A 22,029-nucleotide genomic window follows, 5' to 3' on the forward strand; every position below is an offset into this window, starting at 1 on the left:
ACCAGCCATCGCGCCAGCCATCGCGCTAGTCATCCCGCTAGTCATCCCGTTAGCCACCCCGTCAGCCACCCCGTCAGCCACCCCGTCAGCCACCCCGTCAGCCACCCCATTAGCCACCCACCCGCACATATCTCCCCGCCTGCGCGAGGTCGAGTTGCGAAAAGGGAGTATCAAGGAACGGCGCGCGCGGAGGTATATGCCAGCGTACATTTAAATCGGAAAATCGACGCATAAGTGTACGGGGTTAAGTACATGCGTAGGCAATACATATAGGTACACTACATGTATATACAATTGCATACGCTTGAACACGTGCGACTGTGTCGACGCTGAGGCCAGCTTGAACCATAGAAACAAATTACCACATATTACAGAGGTAGGATATTTATACCTCCTGTTAATTTTAAACCCACCCGTTGCCTTTTTCTCCATTTACAAATTGGCGTACCGCGTTATATGCATTTTTACCAAAGTGGAACCAACGCCAGCGTATGCCTTTAGTGGTAGTACTTGCCGAAGTCAAAGGGTCAACACACAAAACCACTAATACCCCTGCAGGCGCGTACACGCATACGTAGTGTGCCCCTCCGTGTATACACATGTAGATGTACATATAGATATACATGTAGATATGCATATAGATGCACATATAGATGCACATATAGATGTACATATAGATACACATATACATATACACATACACGTGTCATCATATATATAGAATAAGTGCACCCTTGAGACCACGCCTCTCCTCTCAAGCTGTTGTAACCATCTGCAGAGAGGGGACACACACCCGGAGTGCTTGCATCTGTGCGCTTACGCGAAGAAGGGAGATTCTGCTGGTTGCGCAGCCCACAAGCATAACCGTGAGCGGTGCATACATGCATGCATATGTACGTGCATATATAGATGCTACGTTTGCGCGACCGCCCACTGTGAGCAACCCGTGCCCCTTGCAAACTCTTGGCTGAGCAGCGTGACGGCTAGATCGGTGAACCATCTGCCCATCGCGGAGGGAACGAAAAGGCAAAGCGAAGCGGAGTGGTGACTCAGCAAGTGTGTATATGTATATGTATATATATATACATATATATACATGCACATACATGTGCACGCCTCCCCCCTCCTTCAGCGTGTCGTTGTCGCACGTAGCGGTATGCCCCTTTTAAGCGCCTGTAACATTTTGTTGCATCCTTTTGTAGCGTCGTTTTGTAGCGCCCCTTGTTGTGTCGCTTCAGGCCGCCGTCCTGCTTCATATTCACAGGGGTCACTGTTTTCACCGACCCCTGCGGCGCTCACTTAATGATTCCTCTCAGCTTGTTGTTGTGCCAACGCGTTGAACCCCCATCTGTTGTTTAGAAGGGAGCACGTGGGATAGCACCCACCCAACCTTTTTCCACCCCCCCCGTTTGGCAGTTCAGAATCGAACCTCTTACTCCTTTTTGCACGTTGTACACAGTGCACGTTTTGTTTGGAAGCATAATTAAACGACTGTTGTATATGTGTGGTCATTCCTTGCCAGTCCACGCGTCCCTTTTTTCTCGACCCCACTGTGCGCATTCATCTCTGTATGCACTCTCCATTTTATGAGTTTTTTTTTTTTTTAACCCTAATTAAGAATTCCCGTTGCGTTTTAATTTATTTCAATTTATTCATCTGAGGGAGTGTCTTTGGCGACCGGTCTGCATCGCATCAGTTGAGTAGTTACCTGCTCGTTAGGTGTACACGAGTGCACATTTTTGTTGTGTCACGTCTGTTGTGTGTGCTAAATTTTAATTTTTTTTTTTTTTATTATTTTTTTTTATTTTTTTTATTATTATTTTTTTTTGTGCCACGAGACTTCACACCAAAGAGGCTCTCCATTGGAAGGAAGCAACCGCAGGCACATTGACATCCCCGTGCATAGAGGGACCAGGGGCACACAGTTCGCATCTCTATTTTAGGATCGTGCCGAACCAGGCCTGCACTTAAACGTGTGCCCGAAGTGTGCACATGCATATGCATATGCATATATATATATACATGTATACATATATATATATACACTTTTTTTCTCCTGCGCACCTCCGTCCCGCACACGCAGAGATATACGCCACCACATAAAGTTCCACTGTGTGTGCAAAGTACCAGCACAGCTACGCGATCGGCAGTAGTACCAGCCAGCTGGACGGGAGAGGGAAGAGTCGACCGCGCCTTGTCGAACCACCGCTTCGTCGTCTTCTTCTTCGTCGTCGTCTTCGTCGTCTTCTTCTTCTTCTTCGTCTTCGTCTTCGTCTTCTTTTTTTTTTTTTTTTTTTTTTTTTTTCGTCTCCCGAGTTTTCCAACCAGGAGAGAAAAGGCTGTATTAAGAGGTTCGTACAGCTACGCACCGCTGCTCATCGCTGTGTACGCGTGGTCGTCCCTTTTTCTAATCCCCACGAAGCCCCTCCCCCCAAGTTGACAAGATGCTGGCCACTGGAACGAACATCATGCACCCCAGTTTTTCCACCGCCTCCCTGTACGTGGGGGATCTAAACGAAGACGTGACTGAAGCAGTCTTATACGAAATTTTCAACACAGTTGGACATGTATCATCTATAAGAGTATGTAGAGATAGTGTAACAAGAAAATCGTTAGGTTACGCATATGTAAATTATCACAATTTAGCAGATGCAGAAAGAGCATTAGATACATTAAATTATACGAATATAAAAGGACAACCAGCTAGACTCATGTGGAGTCATAGAGATCCATCTTTAAGAAAAAGTGGAGCAGGAAATATATTCGTAAAGAACCTAGATAAGTCTATAGATAATAAAGCCCTATTTGATACTTTTAGTATGTTTGGTAATATACTCTCATGTAAAGTAGCTACAGATGAATTTGGAAAAAGCAAAAGTTATGGATTTGTTCATTATGAAGATGAAGAGAGTGCAAAGGAAGCTATTGAAAAGGTTAATGGAATTCAACTAGGATCCAAAAACGTTTATGTTGGTCATTTTATTAAAAAATCAGAGAGAGCTACCAACGACACCAAGTTCACAAATTTGTATGTAAAAAATTTCCCTGATAGTGTTACGGAGACACATTTGAAGGAACTGTTTAGTCCTTATGGAGAAATTACTTCTATGATTGTGAAAACGGATAATAAAAATAGAAAATTTTGTTTTATTAATTATGCTGATTCGGAGAGTGCAAAGAATGCTATGGAAAATCTGAATGGTAAGAAGATTACAGATGATGGGCAAATTGACCCTACCTACGATGGCAAGAAGGAAGAAGCAGAGGGTGCAAGCGGCAGCGGTACTGGAAGTGGGACTGGAAGTGGAAGCGGGACGGGCAGCGGGACTGCCAACAACGCAGCTGGTGGAAGCGAAGGGGAAGGCGATAAAGGAGCAGCAGCCGATGCGAAGGGGGACAACAAAGCTGCTAATACCGGTGATACTGGCAAAAGTGGAGAAGAAACCGAAGGAGCAGCCACCACCACCGCGGCAGCCTCCGAATCTGCCAAGGGAAAAGAAGGTAACAGTGGTGCATCTGATGATAAGGCCAATGCAACATCCGGGGCCGCTTCGACAGACGCAGCTGCTGCCAACGCGAAGGATGACGCAGCTAGTAGTAGTGCAGCAAATGCAGCCGCGCAAGGAGAAAGCACAAATGGAAGTAATAAAAAGGAAAGTGGTTCAGAGAACGCAGACAGTCCTAACATACTATATGTAGGCCCTCATCAGTCGAGAGCAAGAAGACATGCCATTCTGAAGGCCAAATTTGACAATCTCAACATGGAGAGTAAAAACAAACACCAGGGTGTAAATCTGTATATAAAAAATTTGGACGATGCGATTGATGATCAAACATTGAAGGAGCTGTTTGAACCGTATGGTACCATCACATCAGCAAAGGTGATGAGAGATGACAAGGAGCAAAGCAAAGGGTTCGGTTTTGTATGCTTCGCTTTACAAGAAGAAGCAAACAAAGCAGTGACAGAAATGCACCTGAAAATAATTAATGGAAAGCCTCTATACGTTGGTTTAGCAGAAAAGAGAGAACAAAGATTATCTCGACTACAACAACGGTTCCGCATGCACCCCATAAGGCACCACATGAATAATGCATTAAATTCGCCTATGCAGTACCCAAACCCACAGTCCCCACAGTTGCAATTTAATCAGAACACATTAAATTATGGAAGACCTGTGTTAACTCCATTTAACCAAAATAACCTAATTTCGTGGAGACATCAACAAGCAGCACAACAGCAAGTGGTTCACCAACAGGCAGCTCAACAACAGCTAAATTTTAATGCAAATTTAAGAGGACAGATGAACCAAATGAGATTCTACACACAAGGGGGAGGTAACATGATGAATAATACTATGAATCAGAATAAAGTGAACTCGCAACTCCATCCTGGTCACCAATATCCAAATGCATTAGGACAAGCAAATCCACAACAACAAAATTTAAACGCACCAGGACAAATGAACAACAATCAACCTATGCAACAGCAACCAGGAAATAATCAAATGTTGAATAATAATATGAGGAACATGAACAGTAGAGCGAACAGAAATATGGGAGGAGGAAATATGGGAAATATGCCGAATCAGAAACAGCTCCCCCTCAACATGGTAGGCAAACAGAACAATTCACAGGCCAATCAGATGAACCACCAGGGACCACCTCCACCACAACAACAACAGAATCAACAACAGCAGCAGCAGCAACAGCAGACACAACAGAAGTCGGCTCAACAAATGCAGCAACAGGTATCTCCCAATGGAAATTTTAAATTCACATCACAAGCAAGAAACCGTATGGAGATGCCAAACAAGAATGCAAATAAAGTGAACCCAATTAATAACATGAATGTGAATTTTAACAACAACTCGACATTAACTGCTGCTGCGTTGGCCTCTGCACCTCCCTCCATGCAGAAGCAAGTTTTGGGTGAGAATTTATTTCCCCTGGTTGCGAACTACCACCCGACTTTAGCTGGCAAAATTACGGGAATGATGTTGGAGATGGACAACTCTGAGCTGCTAATTTTGCTGGAAAATGAGGAGCAGCTCAAGAAGAAAATTGACGAGGCGCTTGTCGTGCTGCAGAAGGCCAAGTAGGCGTGGGATTTCGCTTGTGTGGGTGGTGCGATGGGGCGGTGTTGCGATGGGGCGGTGTTGCGATGGGGCGATGGTGCGACGGTGCGATGGTACGCTTGCACGTTTGTACGTTGCTACACTGCCACCCTGGTAGCGGGCCTCCCTCGCGGTGCCTGCGTTCCGCTTGGGCGCGGTTCGGCAGTTAATTCGACCCCCATCAGGAAAAAGGGCCCCTTCAGTTGCAGGGGAAGCCACCCACATATGGGTACATATACGTATATATATGTATATATATGCATATGTGCATATGTGCATATGTGCATATACATGTATGTACACACCTATGCACGCGGTCACCTTCACATGCCCATACGAATCGTGCGAGAAATCCCGTTACTCACAGTGTGTGCACACATTTCACGCTTATCGCCCCTTACGATTTTTGTATGCAAAGAAGAAAGAAATTATGTGAAACGTTGTAAAAAGAATTTAAGTTTTTTTTTTTTTTTTTTTTTTTTGTATACAAAAAGGCAAGAGTAACAAAAATTTCTGAGAATATTACAAACTTGTTTTCCTAATGCTAAAATGAGAAAAAAAAAATTGAGGCATTTTAAATGGCCAAGATGGCTTCGAAAAGAATTGCAATGGCGTCCACTATAGTTGCTATAACGTCCAATATAGTTGCAATAGCGTCCAATATAGTTGCAATAGCGTACAATATAGCTGCAACATCGTCCAATATAATTGCGATTGCGTTGTAATTTTGTTTTTCCTTGGGTTTCCTTTCTGACGAACGAATCAGCCACTTCGTTAAATAATACATTTGTTGTGCAGGGGAGGCATGACGAAGGGGAGCAAAAAATAATTACACATGTGTGCAGAAGAAGTTTTCATTGTTGTGTAGGTTTACGCGTGCTGTTATTTTTTGCGCGTTTTCTTTTCCATGTGTTCCCCTTCACTGCTTCATTTCGCACCACTTAACCAGCGCGGGTAGCACCTCTTCCGACCATCGCTCTTTCACATAGCGATGAAAGGAACAGTAACACCTTGTAACGCGTACTCTACAAAAGTTCATCATCCTGCACGCACATGTATGCAATGACAACGTGTTCGAGTAAGGTACATATTTTTGTCCTTTCAAAGTTTCAGTTTAACCATTTTAAAAAAACAAATTCATGGTAAAAATAAAATGGCTAGTAAAAACTTGTCGGCACGCCAACATATTTTGGCAGCAACTTTTTGAAGCCTTTTTTTTTTTAAATTTCCCACGGGGGTGTTAAACCTCTGCGAAGCTTCGTTGTTGTAGCGATTAGGAGTCGTCCAAAAAGGGGAAAATACTTCAGCCAGTTGTCACATCCTGCAGTTAGCATGAAAAAGGAAAGCTGACGGGAAAATGTTCGAATGTACGTCCGAAGCAATGCCACTGGGTAGGCACCCATATGTAATGTATGCCGGGCGGATAAAAAATTTTCCAAAAAAAATTCCACCTTAACGGTTCATGTAAAATTTCTCCACTAGGGAAAAAAAAAAAAACATATTCCACTGAAAATTGGCTAGCAACTATTCCCCCAAAATTTTAATTATTAAAAAGCGAAAATTTTAAGAAACAGAATAACGGAAGAAATGGTATTACCCATTAAAAAACAACGTAAAAAAAATGCGGCAATGTAATTTGCCTCAATTTTAACAGCGCAGTTTTGCTGAGGCGTTCTTTCCACTTGGCAAGTTTGCCGCAATTCTGTACCATTCTCATGTTGTTTTAAAAAAAGTATGAACAGTTCAGAAAAAAAAAAAAAAAATGAACAATCTACCGATCGATCGATCGGGGAGGGCATACGAAAGTACAAATTTACGAATGTAATGATCTGAGCATCCTGTTAGATACAGATATATGCATTTCGCGTTTAAGTACAGTGCGAGCGAGCCACCCAAACAAGTGTAGTTCGCGCAAACCGCACAGTCTGCCCAATCCACGCAGAACAACATGGATAGCTGTATAATCCAGGGCGACGATGTCATAATTACTGACACGTTTTTAAGTGACAACGAGGAGGAGGAACAGTTAATAAAGCAAAAGCCCGCTGCGCAGAGGAGCGGCCGAGTTGGGATAAAAAAAAGTCATGATGATGGTGATGATGATGACGATGATGATGACGATGGTGATGATGACGACGATGATGATGACGACGATGATGATGGTGGTGATAATACCGCTTATCTGGGAAAGAAAAACTGGAGGAGCGTTCGCCACACAAATTATGACGGACCAAATGGAGCATCTTCCCCCGAGGAGGCATCTATAATTGTAAAAAATGATAACCCATATGAAGAAAAAGAAAACCGACGCAAAAAGGAGGAGGAAGGTTTTTTCGACTTTGGCAATTATCTCAACGGTGTTGATGACGCAGGGGAGGAAGACAAACGGGAAGAGAACAGGAAGAAGATACCGTCTGTAAGGAGCAACAAAGTGTGGCATGACTCGGATGATGATGTGTTGGAGAGGGGCTCGAACAGCCGTCCCCGAGGGTTTGCCGCCGAATCGGAGGATGAAGAAATCGTAGACGGAGACCAAGTCGAAATAGGACATGAAACGGATGAAGAACATTTGATAAAAAATGAACACAGCGAAAATTATTTCGAAAAGTACATCGATAAGGTAGACATCGAAACGTACGAAGGGGAGGAACAAAAAAACGCGGCATCTACCATCAACATGGAAGACATATACATATTTGATAATAAGGAAATAGATTCTCACATAAAGAAGAAGAAGAGACTAAATAAAATGAACGAAAAAAACATATTTTTGAAATACTACTTACAGAAATTTACTTTCCATCGAATTGAGGACAAAAAAATTAGACAGCTAGTAGGCATGCCCAAGGCAAATTTAATTATGCCTGTTTATAACTCTGATTTGTATGTGCTTCAGTACAAGGAGAGGTTGCTAAGCATGTCTAAGAAGGTCTCCTTCCGCGGGAGGATCGGCCATGTGCAGGAGAGCAACGGAAGTGTGTACATTCTCATGCATGACAACTATGTTCGAAACTACAATATGGAAAAGGGGTAAGCACAAGCGATCGCCAAGTGAGGGGGATTATTTCACGTGAAATGGTTTGGGTCTACGATATATATGTTCCCTCCTTTTACGCGATGTCAATACGACCTCCTTTTTATAATTCTCACTACATTTCAGTACCTCTGCTCTTTACTTACAGGATTGTATACAAAAATCGCATTCATCCTGGAAACGCAGGACGTGTCATCCCCATGGAAATAAAATTCTTTGACACAAAAAATGAGGAGAAGAACGGGTTATTACCATCCCAGCAGAGTAGCGACAACCTTTATGGCATATCCTTCAGGAGGAGCAGGAAGATAAACATCTACGATACAAGAAGTTTTGATGTCGTGAAGAATTTCGAAATGGATTATAGATGTATTGGTATGAATTTCCACAAAAAAACAAACAGCTTATTTGCCATTGACAGTAAAGGCAATCTGTACAACTGGTGTTTGAATACAAATAAATTAATTAACAGAGTGGTAGATAATTATTCCGTTTTTCCATCATGCTTTAGTATGCATGGTGATTATATAGTTGCTGGTTCATTTAGTGGCTTTCTGAATTTATTTCATGTGGATAATTTGACGGAGCCAATCAAGAGTTTTAAAAATTTGACTCTCCCAGTTTGCAATGCTATTTTTAACCCCGCCCACAATTGCCTTTTATATTATACCAAGTTGGCAAAGAATGGCATTAAGCTGATCGATTTACATACAAATTATGTGTACTGTAACGTCCCTTGGTTCAATAGCAATGTGAGACACAATGTGCTTGCTGCCGATTTTTTCAACGGTGGCGATAATTTGTGTTTCTCCGTTAAGGCGAATTCGTTTTACGTGTATGACCTTTTTGGGGGGGGGTCTGTGGCCTCAGGGGGGGGGTAGGTTAGGCCAGCTGTGCGCGCCGGGCCTCGGTGTGAGTTTGCCCCCCACTTGGTGAGGACTTGTCCTATTTTGTAAAGCCATTTTGTAAAGGCGTTTTGTAAAGGCGTTTTGAAAAGGCGTTTTGAAAAGCCATTTTGTAAAGCTTTTTTGAAAAGCCATTTTGTAAAGCTTTTTTGAAAAGCCATTTTGTAAAGCCTTTTTGTAAAGCCATTTTGTTTTTTCCTTTTTGCTTCTTTTTTTTGCTTCTTTTTTTTTTTTCACTTTTTTGTCAAACTTACATCCGGTTTGCCCCCAATAAAGTGGAACATATAGAGATGGAATTGTGAGCACACCTATCTTCTCTCCCCCCCCTGGAGTGATAAACGACCAGCTGAACACGCCGAAACGGTTCGTATCCATCACTTGGCATTATTGAAAAAAAGAAAAAAAAAAAAAGGGACCGGGGGAACAAATGGCCATAATTACCCACACGCCCTTGTGGACGTGGCTACATTACGGCGTTTGTTTTATAGGAAAAGGAAAGGAGCAAACGCGTAACTTGAACTGAGGAGATTCCTCCGCTGCTTAATGACGAAGCAGCATTTGTGGGGGTTCCCATTTGTGGAACAAAAGCTGTGTGTGCTGTACGCATATATGTGCCATGTGAAATTTTGTAACTTTTTTTTTTTTTTCACATTATTATAAATGATGTTTACTCCTTGGAGGGGGTCCCGCTTACCTCGCAAGAAGCATCATGCCGTGGGTTTTCTTTTTATATCGACTTCATCATGCATACACGACATAGGTGGCCATATGTCCCCCCCCCCCTTCCCACCTCTCCGTATGTGCCTTGTTCATCATAACTTCGCTTCAGCCATGAAGACAACCCGAATATTGTATCTCCAAAGAGGGGGGGGGGGGCATTAAAAATAGTTCACCTCCTTTTTTTTTTTTTGTTCTTTTCTTTTACAAATCATTGTTTCGTCGTGACGAATGTGCGCACCTCACTGTGTGTGTGCGCGTGGTTAAGGTGTTACACAACAAGAAGGGTCGCTCCACGCTGCATAAAGTAGCCCTCGTTCGAGACCGGGGGTATCGCTTCCTTTCGCCTACTCCAATCGAGGGGGAATTTTTTTTTTTTTTTTACGCGCTTTGCCAGTTGAGCAGCACCTCACGCTCATTGGTGTTAGCCTTGCGTTGGCATTTTTTGACCATTTCGCGGTGAAGCGGGTTGATTAGCGGGTTAGCGGTTTAGCGGCTCTGCTCATGAGCGGTTTGGCCCTTTCGCCCTTTCGTCGCTTTGCCGCTTTACCGCTTCACCGCGCCCCCCAAATTGTAATCGCGCGGGGGTTCTCTGCCCGCTTCTCGCTGCATGCGTGCATGTCAACACGTATTTAACATATGTGCACATTCCACCCTCCCCCCATGTGTATTCCCGCCTTAGCACATTTCCGGGGGTCGCATTTCCGCACAGCTAACGCACTTTTTTTTTTTTTACTTAGCATGCACTGCGCACGGGGGAGCGTGAGAAAAAAAAACAAAAAGAAGAAGTTTGACTGCCTTGGCCAAGAGAGCACGGAGTGTGTTTTTTTTTTTTTTTTTTTTCTTTTTCCTAAGAGATGTGAGAAATTTAGTTAATTTTTTAAGGCAATTCCTTTTCACTGTGATGATTTGACCAAACTGATCACTGGCCACCTTAACCGTTCGTATACGTTAGGCATATTCCTACTGGCCGATAACTCCTTCCAATTCCCCCCCCCCCCCTGTCTTTTTTTTTTTTTTTTCTTTTCTCACCTCATTCTCCCAATCAGCAAATAAAAAAGAAGAACCATGTCTGAAGTTAATGTGACGAAAGTAATAGTGAACAATCCCATATGTGACATTTTAGATCCATTCGTTTTTACCATTGAGTTTGAAGCGTTGAATAAGTTAGAGGCGGATTTGGAGTGGAAAATTTTTTATATTTCTGCTGTGAACAACGATGGGGAGGGGAACCAGGACATTGAGCTAGATAATATTTTTTTGGGACCCATCGAGCGAGGCGTGATGATGTTTGACTACGCGGTGAATCCGCCCGACTACAAGAACGTACGTGAAAGTGGCGGTCACGTGGCGGTCACGTGGCTGTTATGTGGCTGTTATGTGGCGGTCATGTGGCTGTTATGTGGCCGTTACGTGGCCGTTATGTGGCTATTACGTGACCATCACATAGCTGCCATGCGGTCGTGCTTATCGGACTGCCTCCTGGCGCTGAAAAGAGAAATACGAACCGTTGCGACCCTAGCACCCCCCCCCCTCAGCTTCTTTTTCCCGCTCCATATCCTTCCCCCCCCCTTACTCGCAGATGGACGTTGATAGCGTACTGGGCCTGCAAGCCATCCTCATATCAGCCAACTATAAAGACAAGGAGTTTATTCGGATAGCCTATTACATGAATTCTTTTTACAAAGACATGGAACTGAGGGAGAAGCCACCTGTCATACCCCAGTACGATAAAATATGTCGACATATCTTTGTAGAAAACCCAAGAATTGTAAAATTTTGCATAACTTGGGATGCAGAGGAGAAGGATGATTTTAAAGAGTTCGATAAGGAGAATGCACAGATCCAGTTAATTAACTGTGCCAAAATAAATGCAGATGATAATAGTAACTCTAATATAACAAATGACTCTACGCAGGAAAATATTTTCGTTTTTAGTGACATCCCTGCGAATGTTGGCACGAATGGTAAAATGAGCACGCATGTCGCGGCGCACGAGAACGCTAATACGTATGCCAGCGCAGACTTGAACGAACGAGGGGCCCTCAGTAGTAACGCGGCATCGACTGATTTGGATAAATGCGAACTTTTTAATGCCAACATAAATGGGATCAGCAGAATAACCATTGACAATAATAACGCCTGAGTTGCGTCCGCTCGTCGTGCCGAATCGGTGTGCCCAATCGGTGTGCCAAATTGGTGTGCCGAGTTGGTGTGCCAAATTGGTGTGCCAAATTGGTATGCCCAATTGGCCCTGCGCTGTCCTTGTTTTCGTTGTTTTGGCTATTTTGGCTGCTTTGTCTGTTTTGACTGCTTTGGCTATTTTGGCTGCTTTGGCTATTTTGGCTGCTTTGGCTATTTTGGCTGCTTTGGCTATTTTGGCTGCTTTGCCTGTTGATGCTGTTGTTGTGCTCCCCTGCGGAGCGCTCGTGCATGCGTGTAGGCAGGAGATGGCCCCGCTCGGGGGAAGTAACAACAGTTGTGAGAAGTGCAGTCTGAAGCGCCGCCACGCGTGCACAGCGCAGAAGGCTCCTTCGTTCTTTTACTTTTTATTTCATTCTTTTATTTTTTATTTCACTCTTTTATTTTTTCATTTTTTTTTTTTTTTTGTTATTTTACAAAAGCGCCCCCACTCGACGTAACATGGGGCAAGCGTATGTATACCACATGTGCAACCCCATCTCATGTGGCCAAAAAAATGCAAATGGAAAAATTGTTGTCTAGTTGTTCTTGTCGTTTGTCGTCTAAGTCGTTGTTGTGAACCTCCTGCCCCCCACTGGCTTCTTTTTTATTTCTTCTTTTTGAATTCTTTTTTTATTCCTTTTTTAATTCCCTTTTTTTTACCTTTTTAATTCCTTTATTTTTATTTATTTTTTTTTTCCACGTGTGTACCTACGCTGTGTTGCCTGCCACATATGCGTGTGCATACCGGCCGGCTGACATGCCACAGCGCGGGATAGTTCATCTGAACCAACCCTGCATCCACCTGTGCTTAGACACACACAGTTTGTGTCTCCCGCGCATGGAGGCACTTACACATGTGCTGTTGCCACAGGGCCCCACTACTCTCCACTACGTCCTCTCTACCCCCCCCTTCGTAGCAGTCCCCACATAAATATTTTTTTATTCCCCCTTCGTTAATTCTTAGATACAAAAAAATAAAATAAAATAATTTTCAAAGATTAAAAAAAAAATGTTTTAAAAGAAAAAAATGCAAGTGTGTAGCAAAGGAGCGTTGCCTTTTTAAACGGAACGGTTGCCTTTTCCTGCAGCTGTGCGCGCTGCGATGCATCGCGTTATGTGCTCTTCACGCTTTTTTTGCTCTTTACGCTTTTTTTGCTCTTTACGCTTTTTTTACACTTTACACTTTTTTTGCTGATGCCCCCACTTTTTAAACAAAGCGAAGGACAGCACTACATGCGGAAGTAATTCTTTTTTTTTTTTTTTTTTTTTTTTCACGCGAACTACCACGCTGTGTTAAAGGATGGGCACATTCTGCGCAGCTTGACGGACGTACAGCGGGCGTCACTTTTTTTTTTTTTTTAATATCAAATTTGTTGACTTTTTTTTCAGGCGCATTTTATGCATACGTAAGGTTTGCAATTGGGGGTCGGCTGCGATGCGACATGTACGGTTAGGGGCGAGGCGTACTGTCACGGGCGAGGTGTACTGTCACGGCGGGGTGTACTGTTACGGGACAGGGGTGCCCATTCCTCTACTTGTCAAATGTGTGTACGTGGCTGAATTCAAAATTGCGCATTGCGTATGGAATAGTCCCACTGGGGGTGCCGTTCCCCTTTTGCAGGTACCTTTCTCGGCATCTGTTTTTTTTTTTTTTTTTGGAGAAACAAACAAAATCGGTGCGTGAGACATTCACGCTTATCATGTTTTTTAATCTTCAGTTGCTCGAGTTTGATGCCGCAGGGTGAGTGGCTATTATACCTTCTGTTCCACCCAACTGGAGGTGAGTTTTTTTTTTTTCATTTTCGCAAGTTGGTCAAAGGGACTAACGCCAGGAGGGGAGGGCATACTCCATTAGGGGTGATGGTATAAAGAACGCAAGGGGAAAGATAGAGGGAGGGAGAAGCGCAGGAAGGAAGGAGTGGCAGTAGGGAGGAGCGATGGGACGCCTCGCTGCACGAACCCCCACATTCCCGTTGATTATCCCCCTTTTGGACACAAATCGCTGCACCAGGTTTTGTTTCCCCCCTGGGGAGTTACCCATGTGTACAGACACACCAAGGAGGTTATCACATCACCTAAACAACTCGTACCGCTTGACATGCTTAAAATAAAATTCATAAAATGGGTAACGTATTCGGTCCCAGATGTTTGAGAAGCTGTTCAGGGCAGGCCTCACGTCAATGTAAATCTGCGAGGGGGGAGAAAAAAGCGATTCGTCATCATAGCGGTCATCATAACGGTCATCAATACGGTCATCATCCCGATCGTCATCCCGATCATCTTTTTTTTTTTTTTTCATTTTTCACGCGAAGCTACTTATTTCCCGCGCGGCACTTCCCCCCCCTCCGCCATGTGTACGTATGGGGAGAGGAATAACCCACTATGACGCCTCTTACATTTTTGTCGTCCTGTATAGACTCATCGTTGTAATAATCCAAAATGTACTTCACCTCCTTACCGCACCTATTCACATACCAGTCGTGTCTGTCAAATGGCTTGCCTAGCCTGCGAGGGGGTAATAAATTTTGGGGCTGTTCATTTTGGGGAGATAAACAACGGCATGGTAATAGAGGCGCCCTCCTCCAGTTAGCACGTCCTCCTTCAACACGGGATGGCTAAACATAAGAAGCACCACAAGAAAACTCGATCTGTTCATATGCACAGGTCGTACAGCGCTACACGGCAACACTGCTACACAGCAACACGGCAACATTGCTACGCAGCAACACGGCAACACTGCTACGAAGCAACACTGCGCTTCGCCAATTTTCGTTACTTGGAGAAAATGCTCCTGAATTTGGCCTTCACCGAGAGGTCGTCAAACTTTCCAAGAAATCGCTGCAGAGTGACTTCGCTGCATTTGCTGGGGGGGAGGAGAAGGGCATGAACGGGGAGGGGAAGCACATGAGCGGGGAGGAGAAGCACACATGCGGAGGTGGGCACACTGCATTGCTACACAGTGCGGGTAGCCTGACGTGCTGTCCACTTGGCATTCACTTAGCCCTTCGAGCACATTTGTAACTCTCCAGCTGACACTCGTACACAAGGGGCGGCATACCTCCTGTGCAGGTATTCATATTTTAGGATATTTCTCCAGGATTCCTCATTAACTTCGTTGTGAACAGTCACCACAGCATCGATGTAATTTCTGTCAATATGTTTATTCTTCCTAATTAGGGAATTGTAAAATTGCTGTGGAGAGGGGTAGAGCCAATTTTCTTTTGTATTTTTTGGGATCGAAGAAACGTCTCTCTTTCTGTTCAGGGGGCACTCGGACTCTTCGCGCAGGGAGTAGTTGGGGATATCCGGCATCATGTTCCGTTCGTTAATCACTTCTGCGCGGAAAAGGGGGATATCGGAAGTGGGGCGGTGGCGGTGGTGCGGTAGCGGTGGTGCGGCAGCGGTGTTGATTAAGCGGTGGTGACTGAGCGGTGTTGATTAAGCGGTGGTGACTGAGCGGTGTTGATTAAGCGGTGGTGACTGAGCGGTGGTGACTGAGCAGTGGTGGGCCAGCCGCGCCGGGCCAGCTGCGGCTCGTCTGCAGAGGAGACACTTCTTACACTACACAACACAAGCCGCTAACGCGCGGGTGACTTACCATTCTCCTTTTCTTGGGGTATTTTCAACCTCCCCACTAACGACGAGGGGCATCTCACCTTTTCTCCATTTTGATCATCCCCAATGGTCCTGCCTATGCTCTGCATATTTGCGAAGCGGTCTGTTGCTATACCTCCCTCTTAGAACCTCCCCCCAGGGTAGGTACTTCTTTGCAAGCAGCGACGCGTGGTAGGCTCACCTACGAGCATGCATACACTTGGGTACACTCACATGCAGATGTACATTCCTAACTGGGACGCTGCTTGATCTTTAGTGAATTCCTAACCAGGGTTACGTAATCCTAACGGTTGCTTCACCACCACCCCCCTATTGCGAAGGCAAATTTGGTGCTTTGCAATTCTACCCCTTCTTCAGGTGGTTCGCCTGTTTTAGTGGCAGATGTGGGGTTCTACCAAAATGGGGCCGATAAAAGATTCTGCGCTTTAGAGACTGCCGCTTAGATGAATGAGGTTCTTCCGAGACTGGCTCTTTGGCTGAACTGATGTACTAGTGTGGGGACGCGGTTGGTGAAGTGGCCGTGAGTGGTCGTGGAATGATCTGCGTGGCTAGCGATCTGCTTTGTTCCCCCGTGGAACTACTTCAGCAAAGAGTTTCTTCTATTTTTGTGCGCGCTTGTGCTTCACAGTGCGGGAAGCGATCCCCCTTTTTTTTTTTTTTTTTTTATCTCGCGCATGCACCCGTTGGGACTACTCTCCTGCAATGTTTCCCCTTTTTTTTCCCCTTCCCGACGACAACTCACTCTCCCGGTGCGAAGAACCTATGGCTCTGCATTACGCATGAGGGATTCACTGATCCGTGAAGCTGTTCCTCCTCAGTTGTGTCACTAACTGGGTCGACAATTTTTTTTTTTTTTTTAAAAAGGAACAATACAGGGATGAGAGGCTCGTCAATCTTGCTAAGGCGCATGCAAGCGTTTCCTACGCAGTGTTGTATGCCACTAGGGGGGAGGTGATAGGTGGTGGTAGCCAAACGGCGTCCATATAAAAGGTCTGTTTGCGAAGGATATGATCAGACGGTATGAAAATCCAAAGTGGTAAAAATTTAAAATTGAGCGACATGAAAGTAGTACAAAAAAAATAAAAAAAGCTTCATATAATTCACAATAATTGACAATAATTGACAATTCGTGAACTCGCGGAGGCACAAAAAAAAAAAAAAAAATGACTAATCAGAAAAGGCGAACAGGATGGTAACGGGACTGCAGGGTTGCATCGCGGAGCCGCGAAATGCACACCTCATGCACACGAGACGTGGACGGTTAACTACTTGAAGTGCGCCTCCAATCGGTTGCGCCCAAACGGGGGATAAAACCGCGCCACGTTTTGAGTGCCCCTCTACCGCTTAAGTGGGTGGTAAGCGGTGAGTGCTAAAGGGTCATTGCTAAACGGTGAGCCCTTCGCGTCACACCTTTGCCTTCTTCTTCAGCACAACTTGGATGCCCTTGTCCTTACAGTAGGACATTACAATTTCTCGGTTGACGCTGAGCTTGCAGTCCACTAGATACCTTTTCAACAGGGAGTACTCGATTTGTTTGTCCCTTTTGATGTGATCGTGAAGGACCTCATTGACACCAATGGCCTCATCAATTCTTTCAAACAGCGATTTTAATTCCATCTGCTTTATTTTTTTTTTCATACGGTTTAGGTAATCCTCTTGCGATTTGGCTTGCTCATCATTCAGGGGGGCGGGACTCCCCTGGTGGGAATTCTTCTGAGTGGAATTCTTCTGGTGGGAAATCCCATGGGTGGAAATCCCCTGTGTGGTAACCACCTGGTGGGCACTCCCCCCCCCTACGAAAGAGGCACCGTCGAACCACTCATCATGTTGGAAGAAGCGCTGTACCTCTGCATGCACATCCCCCAGTGGGAGGACAACACCCATCGAATCACTCACACCAGCCGAACCACGCACACCAGCCGAACCACGCACACCAGCCGAACCACTCACACCAGCCGAACCACTCACACCAGCACTGCACCCGTTAGTCCACATTCTCCCCTTCTCCCCCTCTCCCTTGTCATGATAAGTGTCACTCTCCGTTTGATAATCCCTTTCAATAGCTTTACCTTTCCTCAACTTGGGATGATCCTTTTGCATGACAATCGGGGGGTGGTATTCTCTCGCCATCTCTTCATACTGTTCATTTAGGTAGCTCTGTATTTTAGTCAATTCCGTGATTTGGATTTTTCTCGATAGTCTCTTGCTTTTCAGTCCAAAAAATTCCATAAGTCCCTCCAGAACTACATTATTCATTTTGTTAATGTCCACGTTGAGGATGGAAATTTCATTCCTACTTCGTGTTTCCCTTGTCTTGGATGGCTCTTCCGAGATGCTCGCGTCTGATTCATCCCTTCGCGGGGGATTCCCCCAGGGTGTGCATTTCTCCGTCTGTGGGGTGCCTTCGCAGTTGCCCGCACTGTTGTGGCTGTCCCTGTTGTGGCTGTCCCTGTTGTGGATACCCCTGTTGTGGCTACCCCTGTCGTGGATACCCCTGTTGTGGCTACCCCTGTCGTGGATACCCCTATCGTGACTGCCCCTGGCGCTTCTCCCCCCGCCATTATCTTCATTCCCCTCCTCACCGTCGTCCTCCAAAACGATGACCTCCGAATGGGAAGTCACCTTGGGGGGGAGACATTCCACATCATCTCCTTTCAAAAAGTCATGCATATCGATAACGCAACTTACATTGGCATCATCACAAAAGCGGTCTATGACCGATCTGAGGTTCTTCTCCTTTTCCTCTTCGTCAGGATGTCCTTCTTTCTCTCCAGAAAAATCAGACAAAACGGCTGCACTGGGCTTATCAGATAAAATAGCTGCACTGCTCTCATCAGACAAAACGGCTGCACTGCACTCATCCGACAAAACAGCTGCACTGCACTTGGGCCTTGTTGTGCTGGGGGGGAAAAACTTCTCCTTCGGATTAACTCCCCTTCCACCTGAATCGGAATCCTTTTTCCTATCGTAGTGAATCATTTCTACGATAACGGACGTGTCGCTGCCTTGACACACTTGGGAGTGTCCACTCGAGGGACGGGCACTAGACGGGTTCTTTTCTATGGAAGATGTTACGTGATCGTTCCTGTTGAGGGGGCCATCCCCATCTAGGGGACTGCTCTCCCTGTTAGCAAACCTCTCCCCATCTATGTCTCTACCGCACCCCATCTCGCTACCCTCTAATTGGACCCTCACGTGTGCCCCCGTAAAATCGCTGCATCTACTGTCGTGCCACTTCCCAGAAGAATTTCTCACCTCGATGGGGACATCCTCAAATTCGTTAATGTTGTCCATTTTTTTCTTTTTTTTAATTTTTCCATTATCCATAAAAAGCTCAAAGGTGTCGAATTGGACGGACTGAGTTTCGTCTAAGCTGCTGTGGTCACTCTGGGACTGCTTCCTCTTACGTAGCTTTGTATTACGTTCAGTGTTGTGGCTGCCTGACTGAGCTACCTGTAGAGGTAATTCATCGATTTGGTCATCCCCTTTGGGTTCGTTCTCTTTATACAGCCTACACCGTTCTGTTCCTGTGGGTGGAGCCGCCTTGTGTGGAGCTTCCTTGTGTGGAGCTGCCTTGTGTGGAGCTTCCTTGCGTGGAGCTTCCTTGTGTGGAGCTGCCCTGCGTGGCGCCTCACACCCGTTGGTATCACCTCCATGCAGGAACTCTTCGTCTAATTCCCCCCGTCCTGCTACGTTTCCTCCCTCGTCGAATTCAAACCAATCGTTTTGTAAATAATCGAGCGGGTCTTCTTTAGATCCTTCTTCTGCTATGTAACACTTTGGGTGGCTCCCTCCGTAATCGAATTTGCTTGTCCCTTTCACACTACTCACCGCGCTCTCAAACGATTGCTCTGTTTCATTTATACTCCCCTCTACAGAAATGGCCTCTTTCTCTACAGGAGCGATTTCCCCATCTTGCAGTTCCTCCTTCTCATCAGAATGGCTTAAAATTTCTAGCACTTCTCTCCCACAGGGACTTTCCTTTGCCTTCACAGAAGTGACACTATCGTTGGACAGAACTGCTTCATCCTCGTTCCCTTCCTTAACAGGTGCACCATCTTTCGCATACTGTCTTTCCACATGGGTGTGTTTCAGTTCCTCCTCATACGAATCGCCACGGTGAGTCATGCTCCTCCGAGTAGAATCATTTTCCAGGATAGCTCTTTTCTCATTAATGAAATGCAAAGATTCGTTTTCTTTTTTTGTGATGTCGAGAGAATATTTTAAATTTCCATGGGGGAGTAATTTCTTCTTTTTATGTTTGTACTTGTGGCTGTCACATTGGGATTTGTTGGAGCCGCTTAGCGATTGGTTGCTGCTACTGTGCGATTGGTTGGAGCAGCTGTGCGATTGGTTGGGGCCGCTAAGCGATTGGTTGGAGCCGCTAAGCGATTGCTTGGGGCCACTCTGGGGTTCCTTCCCGCTGTAAATGTAGATGGTGTCAAAGGAAGCCACCTGGTGGTTCTCCACGACGCCCTTTTCTATACAGTACTGCGATAGCTTGAATAGGGACGTTTGGCTTTGGAAAAAGAGGCGATCTTCCCTGTAGGAGTTGTCCTCCGGTTCGTTGTGGTGGTTGCCAACCCGTTGGGGATCATCCCCCTGTTGGGCACCCCCCTGTTGGGCATCCCCCTGTTGGGAATCCCCCTTTTGGATGCCAGCACTGCTCGCGCTGGGAACGCCTTTCTGCTTCTCCCCTGCGCTGGGAACACCTTCCTGCTTCGCCCCCGCGCTGGGAACGCCTTCCTGCTTCGCCCCCCCCTCATCAAAGTTATTCAAAAGTTGAATCAGACTCATCAACTTGGGACCTATCTCTTTGCCGCTCAAGCAGCAAGCATTGTATATGTCGAGCTTCAGCAGGTTCATAAAAATGGGGCAGAAATTATTATTTTCGAAAAATGACCCCGGAATAATTACCTTGTTAAAAACGTGTCTCATTAGGTCTTTCTTCTTTTCTTTTTGCTCCACCGACAGGACGTTCTTCAAGCTTTCTATCAAGCAGTTTATGTGTTCTGCAGGTAGAGGGCTTACTTTGTCTGTTGCGCAGTCTACACGAATGTGAGTAGTCTGATCTGCATGCTTGTCATCCTTGAGGATGGGTTCATGTACAATGTCTTTCTGATTATCCCTTTGGTCACCTTGCTCTTTTGTGGGCTTAAAACATTTACCCTTTTGTTGGTCCTTTTCATCATTTTTGAAAAAAGCGCTGCAATCACCTGCACTTAGTCTCCTAACCATTTCGTAATTCACATAATCGAGGGAACTGATCGAATTTAAATTTAAGTCCATCAAACATTTTCGGAGACAATCTATAAGGTATGCTTCTTCTATCTGGTATGCTCTTATTTTGTTTTTTACTCGTAACAATTTTTTTATCACATTTTTGTAAAATTCGTTTATAGATTCTTTGTCCTTTGGCTTCTTTAGCCATATTGGTACTTTCACATTATTTTTCCATCTCTGTAGGTCGTTGTAAAAGTAAACGTCGCTTTCGTCACTTTTGTCGCTTTTGTCGCTTTTGTCGCTGGAGGGTTCCTTTCCGTTCCGTGACTTTCCTTGTTTTCTTTTTTTATTGCCTTGTGCTTTTCCTTTCGCGGTTTCGTTGTGTTTCTCCGCTTTGGCCCTTTTGGTAGTTCTTCCCCCTTTCGGTGCGTCTGTCGATTTTCCTTTGCCTTTCATAGTCCCCCTTTTGAGTATGGGCCTTCATACGCACACGGTATGTATGTACCTACGTATGTATGTATGTATGTATGTACGTATGTACGTATGCGTCTGTGCGCTAGTAAATGCATGTACTCACACACACGGTTGGGGTTATCCCTTCGACTCTGCGTAAAGCGCGGCGGGGCCAGCAGGGTGAAATCATCCCATGATGCATACCGCGTCTGTCTGTATTTTGTTCCTCCAAAATGGTTGCTAAAACTGCGTTGTGATTTTAGACCCCTAACTATTTCAACGTGCATTTATTTTTTCTTAAAATGTGCAGAAGGTGTACAAACAAGGGCTAAACGCAAATCTTCCCTTTTGCAAAAAAAAAAAAAAAAAAAAAAAATGTCTTCCTCATGCAACTACGTTTTATGCAACGGAGAGAGGGGGGTTTCAAGTTGTTCTCTTTCCAACGTGGGGAAACAAAAAATCAAGTTAGCACACTTTTCTGGAGAAGTGGCGCATATGTAGTCATGTACATATATGTATCTTCATACCAGTATGTAAAAGGAATGGACCAATGTGGTAACCTCCTCTTTGACATTGATTAACCACCATTTATTGTTTCACATCGTCTGGGTCATAACTCCGGTGAAAAAAAAAAAAAAAAAAAAATTCTAACTTGTTCATAACTTTTGAGAAAAAAAAAAAAAAAAAAAAAAAAAAAATTAGCTAGCGCAGTATGCACCACATAAAGTGGCGTAAAAATTATGAACAAGTCATGCAAATTTTTTTGTAGAGATAAAAGGAAATG

The 22,029-nt window shown here is 44.9% G+C and overlaps 5 protein-coding genes across 5 annotated transcripts; 3 read left to right on the plus strand and 2 right to left on the minus strand.

Annotated features, from left to right (window-relative positions):
• Window positions 1-2,444: 2,444 nt before the first annotated feature.
• On the plus strand, window positions 2,445-5,095 carry PCYB_145000 (polyadenylate-binding protein; the record flags this gene model as incomplete). The annotated part of the gene is made up of 1 exon (XM_004224971.1): window positions 2,445-5,095. A coding segment is annotated over one exon (2,651 nt), but the record flags the coding sequence as incomplete, so codon positions are not given.
• Window positions 5,096-7,953: 2,858 nt separating this feature from the next.
• Window positions 7,954-9,029, plus strand: PCYB_145010 (hypothetical protein; the record flags this gene model as incomplete). The annotated part of the gene is made up of 2 exons (XM_004224972.1): window positions 7,954-8,144; window positions 8,297-9,029. The coding sequence occupies 2 exons, from the start codon at window positions 7,954-7,956 to the stop codon at window positions 9,027-9,029; spliced, it is 924 nt and encodes a 307-aa protein (XP_004225020.1).
• Window positions 9,030-10,562: 1,533 nt separating this feature from the next.
• Window positions 10,563-11,916, plus strand: PCYB_145020 (chromatin assembly protein; the record flags this gene model as incomplete). The annotated part of the gene is made up of 2 exons (XM_004224973.1): window positions 10,563-11,096; window positions 11,353-11,916. Exons 1-2 carry the CDS (start codon window positions 10,839-10,841, stop codon window positions 11,914-11,916), a joined length of 822 nt encoding a protein of 273 aa, XP_004225021.1. The 5' UTR covers window positions 10,563-10,838.
• Window positions 11,917-14,025: 2,109 nt separating this feature from the next.
• Window positions 14,026-15,658, minus strand: PCYB_145030 (cytochrome c heme lyase; the record flags this gene model as incomplete). Its single annotated transcript, XM_004224974.1, has 5 exons — window positions 14,026-14,142; window positions 14,351-14,459; window positions 14,731-14,817; window positions 15,013-15,289; window positions 15,553-15,658. The coding sequence occupies 5 exons, from the start codon at window positions 15,656-15,658 to the stop codon at window positions 14,026-14,028; spliced, it is 696 nt and encodes a 231-aa protein (XP_004225022.1).
• A 1,315-nt stretch (window positions 15,659-16,973) lies between these two features.
• PCYB_145040 (hypothetical protein) lies at window positions 16,974-21,248 on the minus strand (the record flags this gene model as incomplete). Its single annotated transcript, XM_004224975.1, has 2 exons — window positions 16,974-17,294; window positions 17,538-21,248. 2 exons carry the CDS (start codon window positions 21,246-21,248, stop codon window positions 16,974-16,976), a joined length of 4,032 nt encoding a protein of 1,343 aa, XP_004225023.1.
• Window positions 21,249-22,029: the final 781 nt, after the last annotated feature.

This window comes from Plasmodium cynomolgi, chromosome 14, assembly GCF_000321355.1.
Source record: "Plasmodium cynomolgi strain B DNA, chromosome 14, whole genome shotgun sequence".
Taxonomy (NCBI): Eukaryota; Apicomplexa; class Aconoidasida; order Haemosporida; family Plasmodiidae; genus Plasmodium; species Plasmodium cynomolgi.